The 21700-nt window shown below is 38.0% G+C and overlaps 4 protein-coding genes across 10 annotated transcripts in view; all 4 read left to right on the top strand.

Annotated features, from left to right (window-relative positions):
* Window positions 1-21700, top strand: part of LOC129447289 (uncharacterized) — an 85360-nt gene that overhangs the window by 10790 nt on the left and 52870 nt on the right. For 2 of the 6 annotated variants that reach the window (XM_073874060.1, XM_073874063.1), the window contains exon 1: window positions 20846-20985. The exons of 2 other annotated variants lie outside the window; for them this stretch is intronic. The gene's annotated coding sequence lies outside the window, so the exon portion shown is untranslated. Of the gene's footprint in view, window positions 1-20845; window positions 20986-21700 lie in introns of those variants that run through there. 2 more of the 6 variants (XM_073874061.1, XM_073874065.1) reach the window with 1 other exon arrangement.
* On the top strand, window positions 514-7900 carry LOC129447291 (uncharacterized). Its single transcript, XM_055208959.2, has 3 exons — window positions 514-646; window positions 6191-6332; window positions 6934-7900. The coding sequence occupies exons 2-3, from the start codon at window positions 6302-6304 to the stop codon at window positions 7803-7805; spliced, it is 903 nt and encodes a 300-aa protein (XP_055064934.2). The 5' UTR covers window positions 514-646; window positions 6191-6301; the 3' UTR covers window positions 7806-7900.
* LOC129447293 (uncharacterized) lies at window positions 550-16508 on the top strand. 2 transcript variants are annotated; one of them, XM_073874066.1, is made up of 2 exons: window positions 550-646; window positions 15204-16508. In XM_073874066.1, exon 2 carries the CDS (start codon window positions 15257-15259, stop codon window positions 16103-16105), a length of 849 nt encoding a protein of 282 aa, XP_073730167.1. In that variant the 5' UTR covers window positions 550-646; window positions 15204-15256; the 3' UTR covers window positions 16106-16508. The 2 variants fall into 2 exon arrangements, with proteins under 2 accessions (XP_073730167.1, XP_055064937.2); XM_055208962.2 differs by lacking the exon at window positions 550-646 and adding an exon at window positions 10864-11046.
* Window positions 20849-21700, top strand: part of LOC129447296 (uncharacterized) — a 40180-nt gene continuing 39328 nt past the window's right edge. The window contains exon 1 of the mRNA XM_073874069.1: window positions 20849-20985. The gene's annotated coding sequence lies outside the window, so the exon portion shown is untranslated. The remainder of the gene's footprint in view (window positions 20986-21700) is intronic.

Raw genomic sequence — 21700 nt, 5'->3', positions numbered from 1 at the left:
GATGTGGTTACATTTACAAAAAAAAATAAGAATTGAATATCCAAATGGGCAAGGCAAGAAACTGTGGTCAATTAACATGTACAAGTCTGTTGTATTGACAAAACGTTATAGTCCATTGATCTAGGCTTAATTTAAGTCACAAAACATAGTGAAATGATCTGAACAATATATATATATTTTCAAGGTGGTTCTTGTGAATGCATTTTGCATGAATTATTGATGTTATAATATCAAGCATATTATTGAGAATTGTTTTATGTAAAGAGATATGATAAACATCATATTTCAATTTGCACATAGATTTTATAATATATAATATAAATGACAATACGGAAAAGACGTGTGCAATTAAGCCTGCAAAGAATGCTGTCTATCCAGAGGTGAAAATATAAAATATGTCAATCCAGAGGTGAAAATATAAAATAAATATATGTAAATCCAGAGGTGAAAATAGGAAGTAAAATTGCTGTCCATCCACCGGTGAAAACGGAAATTAGCGGCGAAACGGAAATGACGTAGGCTGTCTATCCACTGGTGTCTAGCAGGAGGCGAGTCTGCGGGGTTGCAGCTGGATGCTATTGTAGAGAGTGGACATGCAAAAAGTGGTCAAAAGAACCGCTGCACATCAGGATCGTCTGTAAAACAGGTGTGCATTACTGTATTGATTTTAATGGGATGGGATGTTTTACTCTGAATATAACGCTGTCCGATTTACTTTTGGAAAGACACAAAAAGCTCCCTTACAGACACTTGTTTACAAACGTTTACGTGTTAACCATTAATACAAAGCATGGTTTTATCATAGTAAGTTGCAGTAATCAAGTTTTGGTATTAATTACCATTTGTTTTACATACTGTTTCGATATATCATTGTTATTGTAAAATTTTGTTGTCTAAAGATACACTTTAGGGTTCTTAAGTCTCACGCATTTACCGTAAGACACACGCATTTAAGCCTTGCCTTGCTTTGCCTTGCCTTGCATTTAAGCCAGTTCACACGACAGACCTTGTATTACTTACGCTATGAGAAAAATTTTCCTGGCTGCTATAGACGCTTTCAGCAAAAACAACATAAACAAACGGCTTTCGTGGAACCAACGTTATTTCCGGTAAACTCCGCAAGAATAAATTACAACAGAGTCATTTTAGAGTAGTTTATTTCTGATAATCGAAAATCTGAATAAACAACCTTAATTAAATGTGCTGTAAGTAACGTTTCTACTTAAACTAATCCATTTTCAATTGCCTGTGTGCGAATGGGTTGTAAGATCACATTAAAACGATCCACTTTGCGGGTTTTGCTATTACCTCTGAAAAAAAATATTATTATTTTTATGTGAAAGTACCGGGCCGGATTTGGCGCGAAACCAGTGACGTCACCCGCATGCGCGTTCCCGAGCCTCTCGCCTCGTCTACTGACTTTGCGCTCAACAGCGACGACACTGTCTGATAATAGACTGAAACGACCTGCTCCCATCACAACACAGACTCCAACACAAACTCCACATATTGTGAAGAAAAGTTATCTGATGAAGCTCGTAAGGCCAAACGTAAATCGGATCAACAACGGACAAAACACGGATTAACATTGGCAGGGCATTTGAATTATGGAGAAACCTCCGCTTTGTTTTGGATTTAAAAACGGATCCGGAGTTGGCTTTCATCCTTATGGACAGGTAACGTAGACTAACTGTGTTCCGTACACTTTCGTGCTTTTTCGATAGCTTTCGGCTACTCCTCGAAGCAACTTGCTCAAAATAAGCATGTTTGTGTGCGCATTCTCTGGGGGAAGGCCTATTGTATGAGTCAAACTTTGATTGATGTCTTTAGGACCAATAGTTTTTGAGAAAATTAAGGAAAAGTACCTCCTCCGCCTGTGTACGAAAGATGATGAGGGAAAACGATGTTCCGTACATGCTAACAATGATGTTCCGTACAGAGCGCAAAACTTGATTTCAACTGCGAAAATGGACATTAAATATAAAATAATGTTTTATTTGACTTGATTGTGATGTTCTTTAATTTGTTAAAGCATAATGAAAGTTAAGTTAAACATAATCACTGCATACAAGATCGTGATGACAGACGTGCTATCCGACTGGCTTTATACAGTCATCGGACGCTACCGACTTTAACCATTAAATGTTCCAATTTCAAATATTTTTTTCAACAAAAGGTAATATATTTAACAGTTTGTGATGAATATCATTCATTTTATAAAGACGTAAATACAGTGTGAAGCATATATTAAACCAAAATCCACATTTTTGCTGCCCAACTTGTCTCCCCCCGAAGCTGCAGGTTTTTTAGCGTAAGCCTGCCCACCGGCCGTTTTCAAACACAAGAGGCGCACCCTGCAGACTTTCTAAATAATCACTGAAACAGTTTGCACGAGGTTCTCTTTCCTGATCGTGGATGAAAGGTGGGGAAATGAGGATGACACAGATATAAATTTTGTGTGTGATCCCAAATTATTTATTGAGTTATTGGCAGTTAAAGGTCGTCTGTACGAAACATCGTTGTGTACGGAACACAGTTAGTCTACGTTAAGCTTACATTACTACAAAGCATGTCAAATATATTTCGAGTGTGCTTTAGTTTTTTTAGACGTTGTTTCGGTTTGCTAGCCTTCACTTTAGCGTCTGTTCGCCCAGCCGTCGTCGATCGATGACGTAAAACTGCGGACGCGTTTGTTTGCGTGCGTCCGCTTTTTAAAAGTCTTTAAACTTGTACAGTCTGACATTGATGGAAACTGAAATTATACAGTGTGACATGGACTTAACTACGATATTGATCACACAGTGTGGCAAGCAACAACCCTAAAGGACTAATAATAGCACAGTGTATTTACTGTTATACTGAAATTGTTCAGTGTAGTTCACTAACCGTTTTCGTTATCTTACCGTAAATATACATTACGTAACACCACATTACACAGGCTAAATGCAGTCAATTAAACGTTGCAGTGGGAGTTTACCTGAGTTTCCAGCATGTTGTGTGATGCTTTCTCCGGTGTGTTACATCTCAGTTTGGCCGTCGCTCATGAGTTCGAGCACGCGCTTGTAAACTTATTGGTTGCAATCTAAACCATCACCGCTAGAGGCCGCTGTAAACTATATACAGCGCCTTTAATATCATAGCTAAATTAAATAAAGGTCCCGTTCTTTCTGTGTTTTTGAAGCTTTGATAGTGTTTACATCGAGCAATATAACATGTGTTAATGTTTCATGTGTAGAAAAATGTGGTATTTTTAACACAATTTACTTATCTGTATAGCGCTGTTTTCATTGTCCTCAAAACGGGCTGATGTCTTCCTTATTCTGTGAAGTCCCTCCTTCAGAAATATGTATCGAGTTCTGATTGTGTAGTAGTTTGTTTAGTGTGTTGTGATTCGACAGCAGCTTAGCTTGCCGTTAGCTTAGCTGGCGACTGACGTGGACTCCTGTGGGTGGAGTTTAGTCAAAAAAAAATGTTCTACTGATGTCATTAAAGCAGAGTAGAGGACTGTAGTCCAAACCGGCCGTTCGCTGTAGGCTTTGAAAGCAAATTCTGTAAAAGAAAATATATCGCCTGGCAGTGAACTTTAAGCCTTATCATTTAACAGGTATTATTTATGCTATTATAGCAACATTACACACTAACTAGGGTTTCAAAAATGGGATCAGAAAGAACGTGACCTTTAAAGAGGCCCTTCCACATAAAACCGTTTTTACTTGTATTTTTTGATATGTGTTAGGTCCATGTGTGTTTGTGTTGTGTCGTGAATGTGAAAATTAACTTCCGCCTCCTCTGTCAACTCTAGCCACTGAAAAGAAATAAGCGGAGAAATCAGGTCAGTTAAAAAAGCTTATCAGTGTGACGTGGAACTGATCGAGGTCATTAATATTCATGAGCTTTTCAACTTGAGCCCGCGCCCACATATTACGCGTAGTTCAGTTAGTTTTAATAACAAGTTACAGCAAGGATGGCTAAACGTCAACCGTACCGTAATCGGGCCATTGTTTTTCGTCGAGAGACATCATTCCTATTAAACGAGGGAATCATAACAGTTGCTACATATTTGGATGTTCAGAATAACGCTGGATTTGAAGAGAGACTGCGATTAAAAAGCGGATCCGGACAGAATGGCGCAGCTTATGTGAGTAAAGCACTTTAGTACTATGTGTCACTGTAGTGGCCGGTGTTTTCTCTTCGGAGGGACGCGAATTCATGCTGCACACACGTTGAAAGGGTTGATGATAAAAGACACGCACGCGTGTGTGCGAGTAAACAACTTTAGTACTTTGTGTCACTATGAGTTCTCTTTAGGGACGCGATTCACGCGAATTCATGATGCACACACATCGAATGTGATAAAAGACATGTGTTTGTTTGTGCGTTCGTTACACGTGTGTCGAAAGGGTTTGTGTAAAAGACGCGCGCGCGTGTGTGTGCATGCGCTGCTACACGCGCATCGAAAGGGTTTACGATAAAAGACACGTGTGAGAGTGTGTGTGTGTGTGTGTGTGTGTGTGTGTGTGTTTTTGTGCGTGGGTTTACGATAAGGGTTTGTCAAAAGGGTTTATGTTAAAATATGCGTGTGTAAGAAAGACACTGTGTCTTAAGACACTCACTTGACATTAAACTGATTACACATGTCATGAGATTAAATTGAAATTTAGTTTGAACGAAAAACGGTTATCCAATAATAGCAGTGGGTGTTTACTTCCAAGTCGTCAATGCAGCCCGCCCATTAAAACGGATCACTTCTCTAACCAGCCTCAAAACCAGGGTACAAAATAGCCTATTACTTATTGCTTTTGATGTTTTTGGATGTAAAAATCATGCAAACATCATGAGTAGACCTCAGACAACAGTCTAAAACAATAAAAACGCCAGAGGAAGGGCACCTTTAAAAACTACATCGAGCTAACGTTACTGTAAAACGTGTCTTATATAATGTATAGAATCTTAACTACAGATCGATTGCCAAATCTCACTTCACATAGCAGTGATCTGTGATCGCCGTTTCTCCTCGTTTTTAGAAGATCAAAACATTTGTTATTTTCCATGAAAACTGCCAGAACATGTGTGCATCTGATGAAACCAATAATTGGACAATGTGCAGACATGCGCAAGTTCTTTGCTGACTTCATGGCTGCCTCGAGTTTTTTAGGTGGGCTCAACTGTGACATCAAAGTACTGCGAGAACGATTCGAGAAATCATATGGAGGAGTCTGAAATCGGGTGTTTCTCAAATACGAGGATGCGTCCTAGGAAGGTTGCATATCATGGCTGCCATGTCATATCGCATTGTTGAAGGACATCCACTGATCTATATAAATGGCAGTTTGTACCAGCCAAAAACTAGCATTTTAATGAAAACTGCTCAGTCAAGATATGTACATGACTTTGCTGTCACATTGTTAATGCAGATTGCATTTTATGAGCTTGACGAAAGTGATTTAAGACTTCATTTAAGGTGCTATTTTACTCACACATGCTAGTTTTTCAACAAACAAATCTATGAAACATTATAAACCTTATTATATTGATATATTATTGATAAGTTCTTTATTAATATGCATTTCCTTCTGTATTGCATTCATTTTTTACATTTAGCATACAGGTGCACAAATACTGGTTCATTTTTATTTCATTAATTCAACATTGTGTCAGAAGCTGATGCTATGGGGGCTTCTTCACCTTTCGGTTCCTCTAAAGCTTTATAGGGTAACGCCAGTGCAGTGCACTGACCAATGGCGGTCATGACACAGCAGGTATTATTAGTGTCATTTTTAGGCGTTTTTGCACCATAGATTTTAGTCCTGGGTTTAGTTGGTCAATGGCGTAGTCTACTTCAGTTGCCTCAAAACAGCAATGTGCCTGAACACACCTCGTTTTTAGAGCAAGCATGCCCATGGGTGCACAAATGCATTTGCTATTTAAACAATGTGGCGTGGTGATGGACGTGAAATTAATAACTATGTCGGGCTGAAATAAGCAAAAAAATCTAGCATTGCATTGCGCCGAGTGTATCATAGTTCTCTTGGTGTAAAAAGGCCCACTGATATGCAGTCACCCAAAATTGTTCGTTATTATTATAGCACAAATTAAGATCAAGCATGTTGCAAACATAAGAAAACTCAATATTTTTATTAACTTGATTTAAGAAAAATATATATGAAAAAATATTCATTCGTTTTGACAGGTCTGTTTCATCAAACCCAGGGATCAAGATTTTTTTCATCTTCCGTAAACCATTTATGAATTAGAGAAATAATTTCTGTTATTCGACAAGGTCCACTTCATCATATGCAAAATGGGTAATGAAGACACTGAGGATCAAACAGGTTGGTGTCCATTCTTGAGTCTTCATTAATGATTGATGGAAAGCATTACTGTTGAAACACGCTATGATATTATTAAGATTTTGTTATGATTATCTATGGAGCTAGAATTCTGACAAAACATTTTGAATTTGAAATGCTTAAACTTGAATAATACACCATTGTTATTTAACAACATTGAATAATTTTTAAAGATATGTGTTTTCAAAGATTGAATTTTTTGTCCTGAATGTAGTGCTGGGCGGTTTACCAGTTCATACGGAATACCGTTTTTATTTTGTTATTATTGAATAAATATAATGAATTTTATATATATATATATATATATATATATATATATATATATATATATATATATATATAATTTATATTTATATTTATTTATTTATTTATTGTCATAAAAACCACAATATTTTTGAATATATTTGAATTTATTTTAACAAGACTTTTTTATATTTTCAATATTTATATATTATCAGACCAATATGTGTATGTACTAGTATTATTATGGTCTATAATCTTATCATTGGATTTGGAGACTTTATTTGATATTTGTGAGCCTGTCCGTGAAGTCTAGACTAAATACTTTTTTGTTTTATTTTAGATGTAATGAAACTGGAAGAAGCATCAGGATCTTCATATGATTCCATAATGGCAGATAATTCTGGTTGTTTGCAGATCAAAAACACGTTTCGAAAAAGAAAGCAAAGAACAAAAGCCAGCAAAAATGTTACTTGTCTTCATTGTGGAAAGGGGTTTAAAAGGAAAAAATACCTTATGAAGCACATGATAACCCACACTGAAGAAAAGATTTTCACCTGCCCTCAGTGTGAGAAAAGTTTCAAAAGCAGAGAAGCACTTAAAGGTCACATAAGAATTCACACTGGAGAACGTCCATACACATGCCTTCAGTGTGAAAAGAGTTTTACACAGAAATGTAGTTTTAAAAGCCACATGAGAATTCACACCGGAGAGCGCTCACAACCATGTTCTCAGTGTGGAAAGAGTTTTAGACAAAAACAAAGTCTTAAACTCCACATGAGAATTCACACTGGAGAGCGTCCATACCCATGTCTTCAGTGTGGGAACGGTTTTATGCATAAACATAGTCTTAAAAACCACATGAGAATTCACACTGGAGAGCGCTCGCAACCATGTTCTCATTGTGGAAAGAGTTTCTCAGATCCAAGTAATCTAAAACTCCACATGAGAATTCACACCGGAGAGCGTCCGTACCCATGTCTTCAGTGTGGAAAGAGTTTCATATACAATTATAGTCTTGATTACCACATGAGAATTCACACAGGAGAGCGTCCGTACCCATGTCTTCAGTGTGAAAAGAGTTTCACAAGCAAAGCTAATCTAACGGTCCACATGAGATTACACACAGGCGAGCGACCTTACACATGTCTTCAGTGTGAAAAGAGTTTTAAACACAAAAAAAGTCTTGACAACCACATGACAATTCACACTTGAAAATGACCATTCCCATGTCTTCAGTGTGGAAAGAATTTCACAAAAAAAAGTAATTTGACGATCCACATGAGAATTCACACCTGAGAACATTTATACCCAAGTCTTCAGTGTGGAAATTTGCTGATTTGGCAGATTCCAGATGGATGGAATCCACAATCCATCTGAATAGCCTCTGTTTAGAGAACGGCATACCAAACGTGTGGTCCGCAAGGCTTACGACCAGCTGTTCTGACTTACTAAATGGGGCATAACGGTTCGTGTAGACCCAAAGGGTTCCAATATACATGAGTCTAAGATCTTTGGGACAAGGAAGTATTGACTGCAAAATCCTTACTCGCTCTGGATCGCTTGGACCATTTCTATAGCGTCTTATTGTAACAAGGCAGTTCTGAGGATATTAATGTGATCATCAGAGACTAAAAAGTGAAACATGCACTTGAACTGCCGGGGTCTGCGAGCGATTTAGAGTGAGTAGCTGATGTTTATCATCACATCTAGAATCCACCGGACATGCCGGAAATGAAGCACCAGATATGAAGTTTGGTGACAAGCGTCGACGGATGAAGTTGCAAATGGGTGAAACACCGCATGACAGCAGGGCAGCACGGATGAAAAGGGTACTGAAAGGCATCGACCCAGACTAATAGCTCTGCCTGAAATGAAAGGGTTAAACGCCATTGTTCTGTGATTTTCAGATGTAAACTAATAGGCTTCAGTACTGCCTCAGTACTGTACGGTTTTGTGCCGTTTTGCAGAGATTGCCTAAATTGTGCATGGCTTTAAGAAAACTGTTTCTTTGACTTTTTTTCTTTGAATTTCCTTAAATACGATTTTTATTTTTATATACTACAGTAAATTTTCAATTGGTTGCTTATCACTGATATTATGTATGTGACTAAAATTAATTGCATGCAATAAAGTTTTTCATAAACGTTTCTCGTTATACTGGTTCAAAGTCTGTTCCTGATTGTGATGAACAATTAAATTTAATAATGTAACATGCAAACAAAATAAAATACATTTGAAGTTTATTCATATCTATTAATTATTTTATAAATTATTAAATGTGCCATACAAAGAATCTAATGTATCTGCTTTTTAAGATCAAATTATTTAGAAAGTTTTCCTGCTGCTTACTGTACGTCAAAACAGAAAGACAGAGTGCTACATGTAGATATAGTAAAGACATGGGTGTGTGTTTTAAAGACACGCGCACACACACGCACACACATGCTGTTACACTCCATATAACTCAATGTACAAACCAGAAATAAAGCTTTATTTTTGCAAATGCCCACCAAAGGACCAAACAGGTGGAATTAGCTAGTAGCTAAATCTGGTGCAGAGCATCTTTAATGTTTGTGTGTGCATTGTCCTTGATAAATAAATTAAATAAAAATAAATAAAACAACATGGTGATTAATAGTAAAAAATTACAAATTTTACCTCTTTGCAAAAGGAAAAACAACTAACAATTCAAAGTGCATGATTGTATAATGTCATATAATGGAAGTCAATGGGCCAAAAACAGTAAATGAGGGAGAGAAAAAATAAAATCTGATGCTGCTCAAAAACAAAAAATGCATCAAAGCTAATGTTTTTACTAAACTTTGACATGCCCAAGACTGTGAAAAAAGGTTTTAAATTCTAGTCCATTATCACTTTTTATATAGAAAATCAGTTATTCTGTGTGTTTTCCCAAAATCAGTGAAATAACTTATAAACTTGGCAATCAAAGTGTTAAAATCATGGAATTTTGTAAACACTCGGTAGTTTCGATCTGGGGCCTATACCATGAAGGTAGCTGAACAAACTCGGGGTTACAGGATTGGTTTTGAGTTGACAAAACCAAACCGATGCAATCAGGCTTTATTGGTCCCATGAAGCGGCTTATCAACTTTCTCTGTCAACTCAGGCTTTGCGCTATAGGCTATGATTACTCCACCCGCGCGTGCACGTAAAAGAGTGACGTCGGCACCGAACAACCAATCGGAATAGAAATAGAGGGAGCACGTACGAGCAGTGTATTTTTTTAGCGGAGGACCATGAGCTAATTATACAAAAGTATGAAGATTAATTTCAAGAGCGAAATAATACTGCCTCTGCTCTTTTTAATATAACATGTACATTAACATGTACTTCATTGTATAATATATTTAGGTACCCAAAGTGAAACATGCTTTTGTAAACATTTTTTTTGTACATTGTTAAATTTGTTAATAATCTTACAGAGAATTTTATAATACTAATAGCCCTCTTTTAAAGACATGGGTGGGAAATGTCCGGGGAACACTATGAAGCTGTTAATGTAGGCTTTTTTACAGTGCGAGCCGAGGACCACCTTGCGCATGCAAACCGTGTTTTCCCCATCGACCGCATACAAGTATGTACCACTTGCAAAAAAGCGCAACGCAATACACATCATTTAAGGTACAGTTAGGGCACGGATTCAACGTAATACATTTCTTATGTGAGGCTAGAAGTTTGCAAAGATAAGAGATTCCTTCCGTGGAAAATCTAGATATTTCATACAAATAACTGGGCAAGGGAAAACTAAAAACTCTCCTTAGACTTATTTCTGCTTTGGATGTTTAAGACCTCGCCCTCCTTTTTTACTTAGTTTTTTTCCTCTTTTTTTTCTTTAAATGCAGTATCAACACGGAAAATAGTGATTGTTAAATATGCCTTAATGTTTATATTTGAATATGTTCAATAAAAAAATACAAATAAATAAAATTTGCGCGGAGACGCTGTAGTTACGTCAGCTATATATTTCTTTGCTCGCAGCTGATTGGTCAAACTGCAGTCTCAGATCTCGAATCCAGAACATAACCTGCCCCGGGGCAGGTTAGCCGTGCAGCGTAAGATACCATGGCGACGAACACCGATTAAAGCCGCGCTACTTTCATGGTACCTAAAACCCACGGTTGGCGCAAACTAATCTTAAATTTACCTGGCTATCCACTTAAACCGGCTTCATGGTATAGGCCCCAGTACTAACAGCTGTTTAATTTAGTGGATGTTTTCAACCACGAACAACACAAAAGGGTAGTAAATTTGAACAACGCACAAAGGGTTAATTTCTTTGTAACACTCCAGGTCAGTTGGTGGCGGTAATACACAATAAGTTGCCTTGTCAACCGCCATTAAACACTACAAGAAGAAGAAGCTTTGACTGGAGACTGGACATGCAGAAAGTGGTCAAGAGAACAACTGCATATCAGGATCTTCTGTAAAACAGGTTGTGTACATCACTGTATTGATTTTAATGTGAAGGGATGTTTTACTCTAAATATAACGCTGTCTGATTTACTTTTGAAAAGACAAATTAAAAAGCTCTGTTTTGGTTTAGTCAATGAATTGGGAAAAGGGCAAGCGGTTGAATCGACCGATCCATGCTACCAAATCCACGCGTTTACAAATGTTTACGTTTACTGTGTTAACCATTAAGACAATTAACCATGGTTTAATTGTTGTAAATATAGTAATCATGTTTTGGTATTAATTACCATTTGTTTTACAAGTGTACTCAATATATCATTGTTATGGTAAAATTTTGTTGTTGAAAAGAACACTTAAGCTGTTTATAGACGGTTTCAGCAGTAACAACATAAACAAGTGGCTGTCGCGATCCGCACGTAACTTCCGGTAAACTCCGCTAAGAATTAAAAAAACGCTATGCAATTATATGAATTGTTTAAAAACACACATATATACACACAGTTAACCAAATAAAAGTTTACTTTCATATTTGCATGACAGTTATTATAGCAGGGCTTCAATTCTGTTAATAGTCAAGTAATAGCAGCAAATAGTAATGGTAAATTAAAGTGTATAATAAACATACGTTTTTCATTTGAGTTTTACTGGAAAGATTTGTATGCATGTTTGTTTTTTGTAAACAAAGGACTAATACTCAACTTCATAACTATCAAAATATTAAATAGCTATATTTGGGAATTTTAAAATGAATATAAAATCCAAATGCGTTCAATGTCATGTCATTTCATTCAAGTGACATTAGCAACCCAGTTAAATGGTATTTTACTTGGTTTTAAATAAGAAGCCGCGCTTGTTGTTGTTGGGCGTGTGTGTGTGAAGTTTTAACGCATCATCCGTTTTGGGAGATGCAGGCGTGAAGTCTTGCGATGTGGACTTGCGGAGACAGGCGGGAGAATTTAATAAGCATGGAGACACAGGCTGCGCGTGTGCGTCAAGTTTAAACACCGTTAATCCGTTAAGAGTAATAATGAACAAACGTTTAAAAGATGTATTTTATAAATAAATGGAAATATTAAATAATCTAATGTTAAAGATGAAATGTAGCCAACTTTTGAACTTCTTTGCCAAATATATTTTCATTTAAAATATGCGCTGTGTTTAATAAGTTTAAAATGTGAAAAAATCCTCATCTGCACATATGAAGAAGGTCCAGGTTGTTTTTATATTCTGACTTAAAAGAACAATTTGGAAAATGAGATCCTCAGAGGAGGCCGTGAATGCCGCAATTGATCTGACAGCAGCTTATTCTGCTAATATGGTAACATTTCTTCAGAGAATTTGCTAAAACGTATTACCTCACTAATGTTATTATTACTTCGGCTGATATTGGCCTGAGATGGGCCGCGGCAGTCACGGGTGTCAAGTTCATCGGAGACAAGCAGAAAGCGTCAAAACATGAATGGTTTCACAAGCCGATAAGAAAATATTTGGGGTGAATTCCAAATGCCGTTTTGCGACATTGAAGGGCACTTAACGAAGAGGATGTTGCATGAACAGTCGATCCAAATAAAGAGAAAAAGACGCTGTATTTTATTGTCTTTTGCCAAGTGTGTTTAATTAGCCACACTATGAGACACAATTGAGCAACTTTATCTAGAGTTCAAGAGATCTGGGGCCTATACCATGAAGCCAGTTTAAGTGGATAGCAAGGTAAGTTTAAGATTAGTTTGCGCCAACCTTGGGTTTTAGGTACCATGAAAGTAGCGCGGCTTTAATTGGTGTTTGTCGCCATAGTATCTTACGCTGCACGGCTAAACCTGCCCCGGAGCAGGTTATGTTCTGGATTCGAGATCTGAGACTGCAGTTTGACCAATCAGCTGCTAGCTAAGAAATATATAGGTGACGTAACTCCGTGCAAATTTTATTTATTTGTATTTTTATTGAACATATTAAAATACAAACATTAAGGCATATTCGGCAATCACTATTTCCGTGTTGATACCCCATTTAAAAAAAGAAGAAGAAAAAAAGAAAAGGAGGGTGAGGGTTTTAATCTTAAACATCCGAAGCAGAAAGAAGTCTCAGGGGTCTCTGCGCAAATTGTTAGAAGAACACTTAATAGAGAGAGTTTTTAGTTTTCCCTTGCCAAGTCATTTGTATGAAATAGATTTTCCACGGAAGGAATCTCTTATCTTTGCAAACTTCTTGCCTCACATAAGAAATGTATCACGTTAAATCCGTGCCCTTACTGCACCGTAAATGTTGTGTATTGCGTTGCGCTTTTTTGCAACTTGTATGCGGTCGGTGGGGAAAACACGGTTTGTCGAACCATGCGCAAGGTGGTCCTCGCACTGTAAAAGCCTACATTAACAGCTTCATAGTGTTCCACGGACATTTCCTGACCATGTCTTTAAAAGAGGGCTTTTATAAAATTCCCTGTAAGATTATTAACAAATTTAACAATGTAAATTAACTTAAAAATGCATGTTTCACTTTGGGTACCTAAATAAATTATCCAATGAAGTACATGTTATATTAAAAAGAGAAGAGGCAGTATTATTTCACTCTTGAAATACATTTTTATAATCTTCATAATTTTAGCTCATGCTCCTCCGCTAAAAAATACACTGCTCGTACGTGATCTCTCTATTTCCTATTCCGATTGATTGTTCGGTGCCGACGTCACTCTTTTATGTGCACGCGCGGGTGGAGTAATCATAGCCTAAAGATCAAAGCCTGAGTTGACAGAGAAAGTTGATAAGCCGCTTCATGGGACCACTTAAGCCTGATTGCATCGGTTTGGTTTTGTCAACTCAAAACCAATCCTGTAACCCCGTGTTTGTTCAGCTTCCTTCATGGTATAGGCCCATGATCTTCGAAGGGAATAGGACACAGGAAGGATAACTTTCGATCAGAACTCGCCCTTTATCTTTTTGTGAGCGGCAGCCGCCTAGGCTTTAACCAATCATTGAACAGATCAAAGTGGAGGGTTGAGAAGTTTTAATTCACAAATCAAAAATCTCATAAAGAAGAAATCATGAATGCAGGTCTTAAAAGATGATGGTGCTTTAGGCAAATCATTAATAAACAAATGATGACAAACAGAGAAGAATTTTCATTGTGTTTTATGCTGTACTTTCATCTACCATCTTTTTATGACTCTTTTTGCAAAGTATCGCTTTAGGCACTGGAACCGTTTTAAAAGTATCGATTTGGCACCTGTATCGGAAAAAACCCAAACAATACCCATCCCTACTCTATATACTGTCAGAGTCACGATAGCAAGCGGCTTATGCTGCACTTACGATTTTGCTATGACCCGGTAAGTTTACATAAATGCTTAAATGAGTGTAAAATTGTTAGTTTCTATCGTCTGTTTTATTCCTTGGATTAATGATGAATGATGTTGTTGTTTAAGCTCTTTAATTTACTGTCAGAAATTCACGTTAGCAAACGGCTAGCGCATGCTCACTTACAGTTTTTCTATGACCCGGTTAGTTTACCTAAATGCTTAAATGAGTGTTAAATGTTAGTTTCTATCGTCGTTGTTATTGCTTGGATTATTGATGAATTATGTGTGTATTGATGTAGATAATGTCTTCTCAGTAAAACATGTTAGCACTAGGTCAAAACATGTTGCACTATTGTTGGGCTGTTCCACTGATCTGTGGTCTGTGCGGAGACTCTGTCAGTTGACCAATCAGAGCAGAGTAGGCTACTGAAAGGTGGGGTTTAGGCAGACTGAGTTGTTGAATGACTTCACACGAATCCCTTGGGGATCTCTGGGAAATGGAGTGATTTTAAATGTATATTTTAAGAAAATTAAATTGTTTTTTGACCTTGCATGCATTTAAATCTGTTGTCTGGGACTTATAAACAGTGATAGAATGCTTAAAATTGTCATCTTACTGGCTCTTTAAGAAATCAGGTCTCCTTGGCAACAGTGTGTGGGTATATGCAGATAATGGGGGGCCATTATTAAAATAAACACGTCGTCCACGTAATCAGGTCATGGAAAAACTTTAGAAAGGCATGATTGCCATTTCAAAGATGGAAATCAATGTGCAATCAAACTTTGAAGCTCTATAATCTCATCATTGGGTTTAGAGGCTTTATTTGATATTTGTGAGCCTGTCTGTGAAATCAAGACTACATACTTGTTTTTTTTATTTTTAGATCTAATAAATCCGGAAGATTCATCACCATCAGGATCATCATACGGTTCCATAATGGCAGCTAAATCTGGTTGTTTGCAGATGAAAAACACTTTTCCAAAAAGGAAACAAAGAACAAAAGCCAGCAAATCTTTTACTTGCCATTACCGCGGAGAGGAGTTTGACCGCAAAGGACACCTTACAAAGCACAGAAAAATCCACATTGAAGAAAAGCTTTACATCTGCCCTCAGTGTGAGACAAGTTTCAAAAAGAGATGTCACCTTAGAAGTCACATAAGAATTCACACCGGAGAGCGTCCATACTCATGCCTTCAGTGCGGCAAGAGTTTCATGCAAAAAAATCATCTAACGGTCCACATGAGAATTCATACTAGAGAGAACCTATACCCATGTCTTCAGTGTGGAAAGAGTTTTACACAAAAAAGTAATCTTACGGTCCACATGAGAATTCACACCGGAGAGAATCCATACCCATGCCTTCAGTGTGGAAAGAGTTTTACACAAAAAAGTAATCTTACGGTCCACATGAGAATTCATAATAGAGAGAAGCCAGACACATGTCCTCAGTGTGGAAAGAGTTTCAGACTCAAACATGGCTTACAACTACACATGAGAATTCACAATGGAGAACGTCCATACTCATGTCTTCAGTGTGGAAAGAGTTTCATAAACAAATATAATCTAAAGGCCCACATGAGAATTCACACCGGAGAGCGTCCATACACATGTCCTCAGTGTGGAAAGAGTTTCTTATACAAACATAGCTTACAACTCCACATGAGAATTCACACTGGAGAGCGTCCGTACCCATGTCTTCAGTGTGGAAAGAGTTTCATAAATACAAGTAATCTAAAGGCCCACATGAGAATTCATACTGCAGAGAATCCATACACATCCGTGTGAAAAGAGTTTCATTCAAAAAATTTATCTTTATAACCACATGACAATTCACACTAGAGAGCGCTTATACCCATGTCTTCAGTGTGAAAAGACTAAACTAAAAATCCACATGAGAATTAGGGGAGTAGTCTACTCATTTTCAATATTGGGGTATGTTATTGCCTTAACTGGGAGTTGTTGATGCATCCCTCTGTCGTCTGTGTGCGTGCGCGTGGGCGCTGGAGCGCGCTGCGACGCTTCGATAGCATTTAGCTTAGCCCCATTCATTCGATGGTCCCATTCGGAGATAAAGTTAGAAGTGACCAAACACATCAACGTTTTTCCTATTTAAGACGAGTAGTTATACGAGCAAGTTTGGTGGTACAAAATAAAACGTAGCGCTTTTCCAAGCGGATTCAAAAGAGGAACCACACTGTATGGCGCAATAGCACCCCTGGGAGTACTTCGACTCGCCTGAAAAGTCCGCTCCCCTTCTCCCTCTCATAATGGGAGAGGGAGGGTGTTACTGCGCCGAGTCTAAGTACTCCCAAAAGTGCTACCACGCCACAAAACACAGTTCCTCCCCTAAATCCGCCCAGAAAAGCGCCACGTTTTAGTTTTTTTTACCACCAAACTTGCTCGTATAACTACTCGTCTTGAATGGGAAGAACGTTGATGTGTTTGGTCGCTTCTGACTTTGTCTCTGAATGGGACCATTGAATGAATGGGGCTAAGCTAAATGCTGTCGAGGCGTCGCAGCGTGCTCCGGTGCTTGCGTGCGCGCGCACGGATGATGGAGGGATGTGTTAGCAATTCTTGGTTAAGGTGGTAACATGTTTTAGTGTTGAAAAGGAGTAGAATATTCCTTTAACACCAGAGAGAATCCCTCCACATCTTAAAATATTGCAGATTTGCATATTGCTTTTAGGTATGCACCAAATTTTTTCAGGGAGGCAAAATGTTTGGGCTGAAAATAGCAAAAAAGCTAATTCCCAGACACTTTAACTTATTCCCTGCCAGCCTTTTTTTTTTTCAAAAAGTTGCCAGTCAGCATTTTTTTGAGAAAAAGGACTTTAGTTAGACATCGGATTCAGAACGATTATCAAAACAAACACTGAGTTTTCTACACTGTTGAATTAGTTGATGCTTCAGTTTTTTTATAAATTGGGTAAGAGCGCCACCTAGTGGATAATAGCGGAATTATAGATTATCGTAAAAATTCAGCAGGGAAGCGTTTTGTCTTAATTGACACACAACTCGTCAATGGCGGTCAGGAGGTGGGTGGATTTTTAAAAGTCGGCATCAGCTGCACTGGCTGGGCTCATTTTGGCGATTGCTGGCGTCAATCACCAATATTTTGTGTTTTTCCTGAATGTTTAAGTGTGCTTAGCCATGCCGTTAATCTAAGTAATAGACTCACTAGTACACAGTTTAAAGCAACACAATGTAGTTTCCATGTAAAAATGACTTACAGCTCCCCCATGTGTTTGAAAAGCGCAACAGTGCCTGGTATCAGACACTCTTCTGGAGGCATGGGGAGGGGCGGGGCTGTGTTTCCTACCCTCCACCGCCACTTTCAGAGTGTGCTTGTAGCAGCTAGGAGGCTGCTCAGGTTGCAGCAACAGAACAACTTTTAACTGGACAAATTGTACTATCACTGAAATAATTTTAGAGACATTATTTAAAGGTAAAAAATCTACATAGTGTTGCTTTAACCTCATGTGATAAATTATTCCCGTAAACTGTAAACATTTCAAACTGCTTGTTATTTATTACGGAGTGTAAGGCTGGCCTGCCACTTATTTGTTTATCTTGATCTTATTTCTTTGTCTGTTTGGTTAGGGAGTTAGGGTAGTTCATTTGTAAATTTCTTTATTGTTAGGCTATTTACTTCATTTATTTTTGTAATTGATGTTTTGTTTATTATTTTGGCTTAGGGCCTCCATGAAGCTATTGCTCCTTTACATTTGGTTTATCTTTAATAAATTATGTAAAATGAAGGATGGTGTCTTTGGTGATTTGTTGATCGGTTGATTTGTTAGTTGCCAGACATTAGGTGCATCCATGCATATCGCAATAGTTAACACTGGTTCCCTGAAATATTTGGAACGAGCATTGTGTCAGTGGCTGACGCTGTGGAAGGGCTCCTGTTTTCTTTGATACTGGGGCCTGTTGGTTCACGTCTTGTGAAAATCACAGACCAATAGCATTTGAGCCAGCCATTTTGGGTAGCCCTCGCTCTCTCTCTGTCTAACGCCATTCATTACCTTATTTAGACTCAAGTTCGAAGTAAGAACTTTTGTTATGGCAGCTATGCAATGCTCATCCCAGTTATCTCAGGAAACAGGGGTTACATGAGTAACCTATCGTTCCCTTTCAATACGGTTCACTTTAGCATTGCATCAGTAGCTGACGGAATGGGAAAGTATACTATCACGCTGAGCCATGATGGACTTAAAGTGCATTTGAGCAGGAGACTAGGCACTCATGTGGCCCATGTAAACCCGGTAGCGGCAACTCAGAGGTTTCAAAGCCCATTGCTTTGCAGTATAGTTAGCATTTTTGCAGAATTGGGCATGCCTGAATTAGAAATCTCCTACCCACATACTTTGGAGTAAATTTATAACACTGGTCTTATTTTTCAGAAAATGTTCTGCTCAACTCCTGCACATTTTTGGAGCGCTATTGATGCAGTGGCGGTTTGGGGTGGCTGACTTTCATGGAGAGGAGCTAGTCCTCTTTTGCAGGATGGGGATCATGGCTTGTGACAACTTCTGTGCCTTGGTGTAGCACTGTGTGAAACCTTTAACAGCTGAGCGAACAGGCCAGTCGGTGAGACAGGAGAAACAAGAAGAGCCACGTGATCCCGTCCTTAATCTTGGTGAAGTTGAGCCATACGTATCGCTCTAACACCACAAGGCTGACCATGGCACAGCCCACTGCATGGGTGGCGATCTTGGTGGCTTGCAGAGGCAGGTCTGTTGTACTGCATAATACTCTGAATGACGCCAAAGACGAGTTTGGCCTGAAAGACTTGCAGGACTGCCATAGTGTAGTGGACAGAAGCTGATCAAGCTGAAGGATAAAAAGGGTACTGAATGGCGTTTGACTCAAGGGCTCTGCCTGAAATGGAAGGGTTTAATGCAGTTGGTTGGTGATTTTTCACAGACATAAACCAATAGGCTTCAGTATTGGAGAAAACAGCTGACGCAATGCTTAAAAAGTTATGTATAGTTAAAGTTTTAGGTTGATGCAGATAGTACACTCAGAAAAAGGTACAAAAGCTGTCACTGGGGACGGACACCACAGACTTGCTCATGTAGGCCTCAGATACACTTTTGAGAAAAAACGAATGTATTCCAGAAAGCAGGGTTAAAGGACAAGTTGGGTATTTAAAGCCCTGTTTTCAGATTGTTTATGATGAAATAGAACAGTTCTGAAATTAGGACATATGATGCTGGCCCGAGAATTTTTGGGTGTTTGTTGTTTCACCTCCCTCCTCTACAATGGGTGTAGGTGCACTGAAACAATCCTTCCTAAAATACATTAAACTTTCTTACAAAGACGTGAAACTCATCAAGTAGTCAGGGGTGTTCACTGATATGCTCCCACAAAAATCTAAGTTGAGTAACCCAAACCTGTGCTTCACCTGTCATTCAGCGGGTGAGATAAAATCACACCTGGGCTTAATCCTAAAGTCTATGGTAAAAACGAATTGGCTTTTTAGTGAGGGAACCTGTATCCCGCTGACTTTCGGGTTAGCCTACATAAATACGTCATCCCTGTGGCACTCTATTACACTGCATACATTATGACTTAATTGCATGATTGATTAACTGTGTGATACCTGGCTCTAGGTTAATTCATAGATTCAAGATTCTTCTTTAACTCAGCTAGAATATTAGCATGTTTTGCTCCTAAAATCCTATTTTGTCATAATCCTATAAATGAAAACGTTTTATTTATTATAGCAACCAGTGTTATTCCTCTGTGAGTCCATATTGTTTTGGCAAAGTGCATAAATATGTTTTTCTAAGGCACAACACAGTTTTGGTTACACTGAGCAGTTTTAATATGATTATTGGTATTTATGTATTAGAAATGATATATTTTGTTCTCATGTAGAAACTTAACAGTCATTATAGTGTGCAGTTTTTTTGTCCATATATGATATTTACTGATGAATGAACAAAGGTCTGTTGACTATAAACCTAAAGATTATTTCATAAAATGTGGCAATATTTTTAATGTGGGGAGAGTTCATAATTTGAGGGATTATTTGGTGATAATTACAAAACGGTAAATTTTTACACTTAAAATCTCTAAAATTAAAATGTAACAGTATACAAAAAAGTTATGTTTAAAGGCGGAGTCCACGATGTTTGAAAAACGCTTTGGAAAATTAGACGGGCCGTCTACCAAAACACACTTATAGCCAATCAAATCAAATAAAATGCCGGATTGCGTATGTGTGGGGCGGGTCTATCAACAGAAGGTCCAGATTCTATTGGGGTAGGGGCGTGTTTGTTTAGGTGATTTCAAATATCAACATTGGCTTTCAAACATCATGGACTCCGCCTTTAATGTTATGTGATATGGTCACAGTCTCTTTCGTATCAGTCATACTTCCATACCAGCGCTTCATACTCCTATACAATAGATGGCGGTAAATGCACCTTTAAACCGGTTTGCCAACCGTCATAAAACTTTAAAGAAGAAGCTAGCGAACACAACACAGCTCGAGTTAAGGCTTCACAGGGAAGCTGAATTTAAAAGGGAAGGTACCGTACAAGAACAAGCTATTGTATTTACTGATATCGACACGTATAAACATGGGTACATGAAATTGAGAAAGGGGTCAAGAGAACTATGTCGGCATATCAGAAGGATTTTCTCTAAAACAGGTTAGTACATTGCATAGATATGTACATTGTAGGGAGGTTAATGTGATGAGATGTAAGGGTAACGGTATGAGATTTTCACGGTATAAAAACAGTCTCAGAACATATCACGTTTTCACGCTATATGTTATTAAACATTCATCATTATGAATATAAACATTAACTGTAATGACCCTTAAATGAAAACAGTTCGAAGTGTATATTCTACATTTAAAAGAAAAGATCAAATAAAGTTGGACATCTCCCGTTTGTACAAAAAAAGGAATAGATTATTTTCTCTACTCTTTAGATTAGACAAGAATAAACCAAACTGGTAACAGCATAAATGGGAGACAAAGAGTCCAGTGCCATTTTCAGATACCCAAAGTAGTCCCATACTGCATATTTAAACTTTTTATTGGCGGGGGATAGAGATTAGAATTTGTAACCTCTGGGACATGCCATGAAAATCTGCATTTTAGCTTGTTTAAGTGCTGTAATTGGGCCCTCAGTGCTTCTGTCAACCTAGAAAAAGTGAAAAAGATCAACCCAGTAACTTGTTTTGGTAAACCAGCATGTAAAAAAAAATAGATAATTGAAATTTGGCTCCCCTTGTGATGTCAGAAGGGGATAATACCACCCTTTAATCTGCACTATCCAACACTGCCATTTAATGCAGAGGGCACTAAAAGGACACACCCAAATCAACACATCTTTGCTTACACATACAAAGCGTCAA

Source organism: Misgurnus anguillicaudatus, chromosome 12 (assembly GCF_027580225.2).
Source record: "Misgurnus anguillicaudatus chromosome 12, ASM2758022v2, whole genome shotgun sequence".
Lineage (NCBI taxonomy): Eukaryota > Metazoa > Chordata > Actinopteri > Cypriniformes > Cobitidae > Misgurnus > Misgurnus anguillicaudatus.
This window is presented reverse-complemented; position numbering and strand designations above follow the sequence as displayed.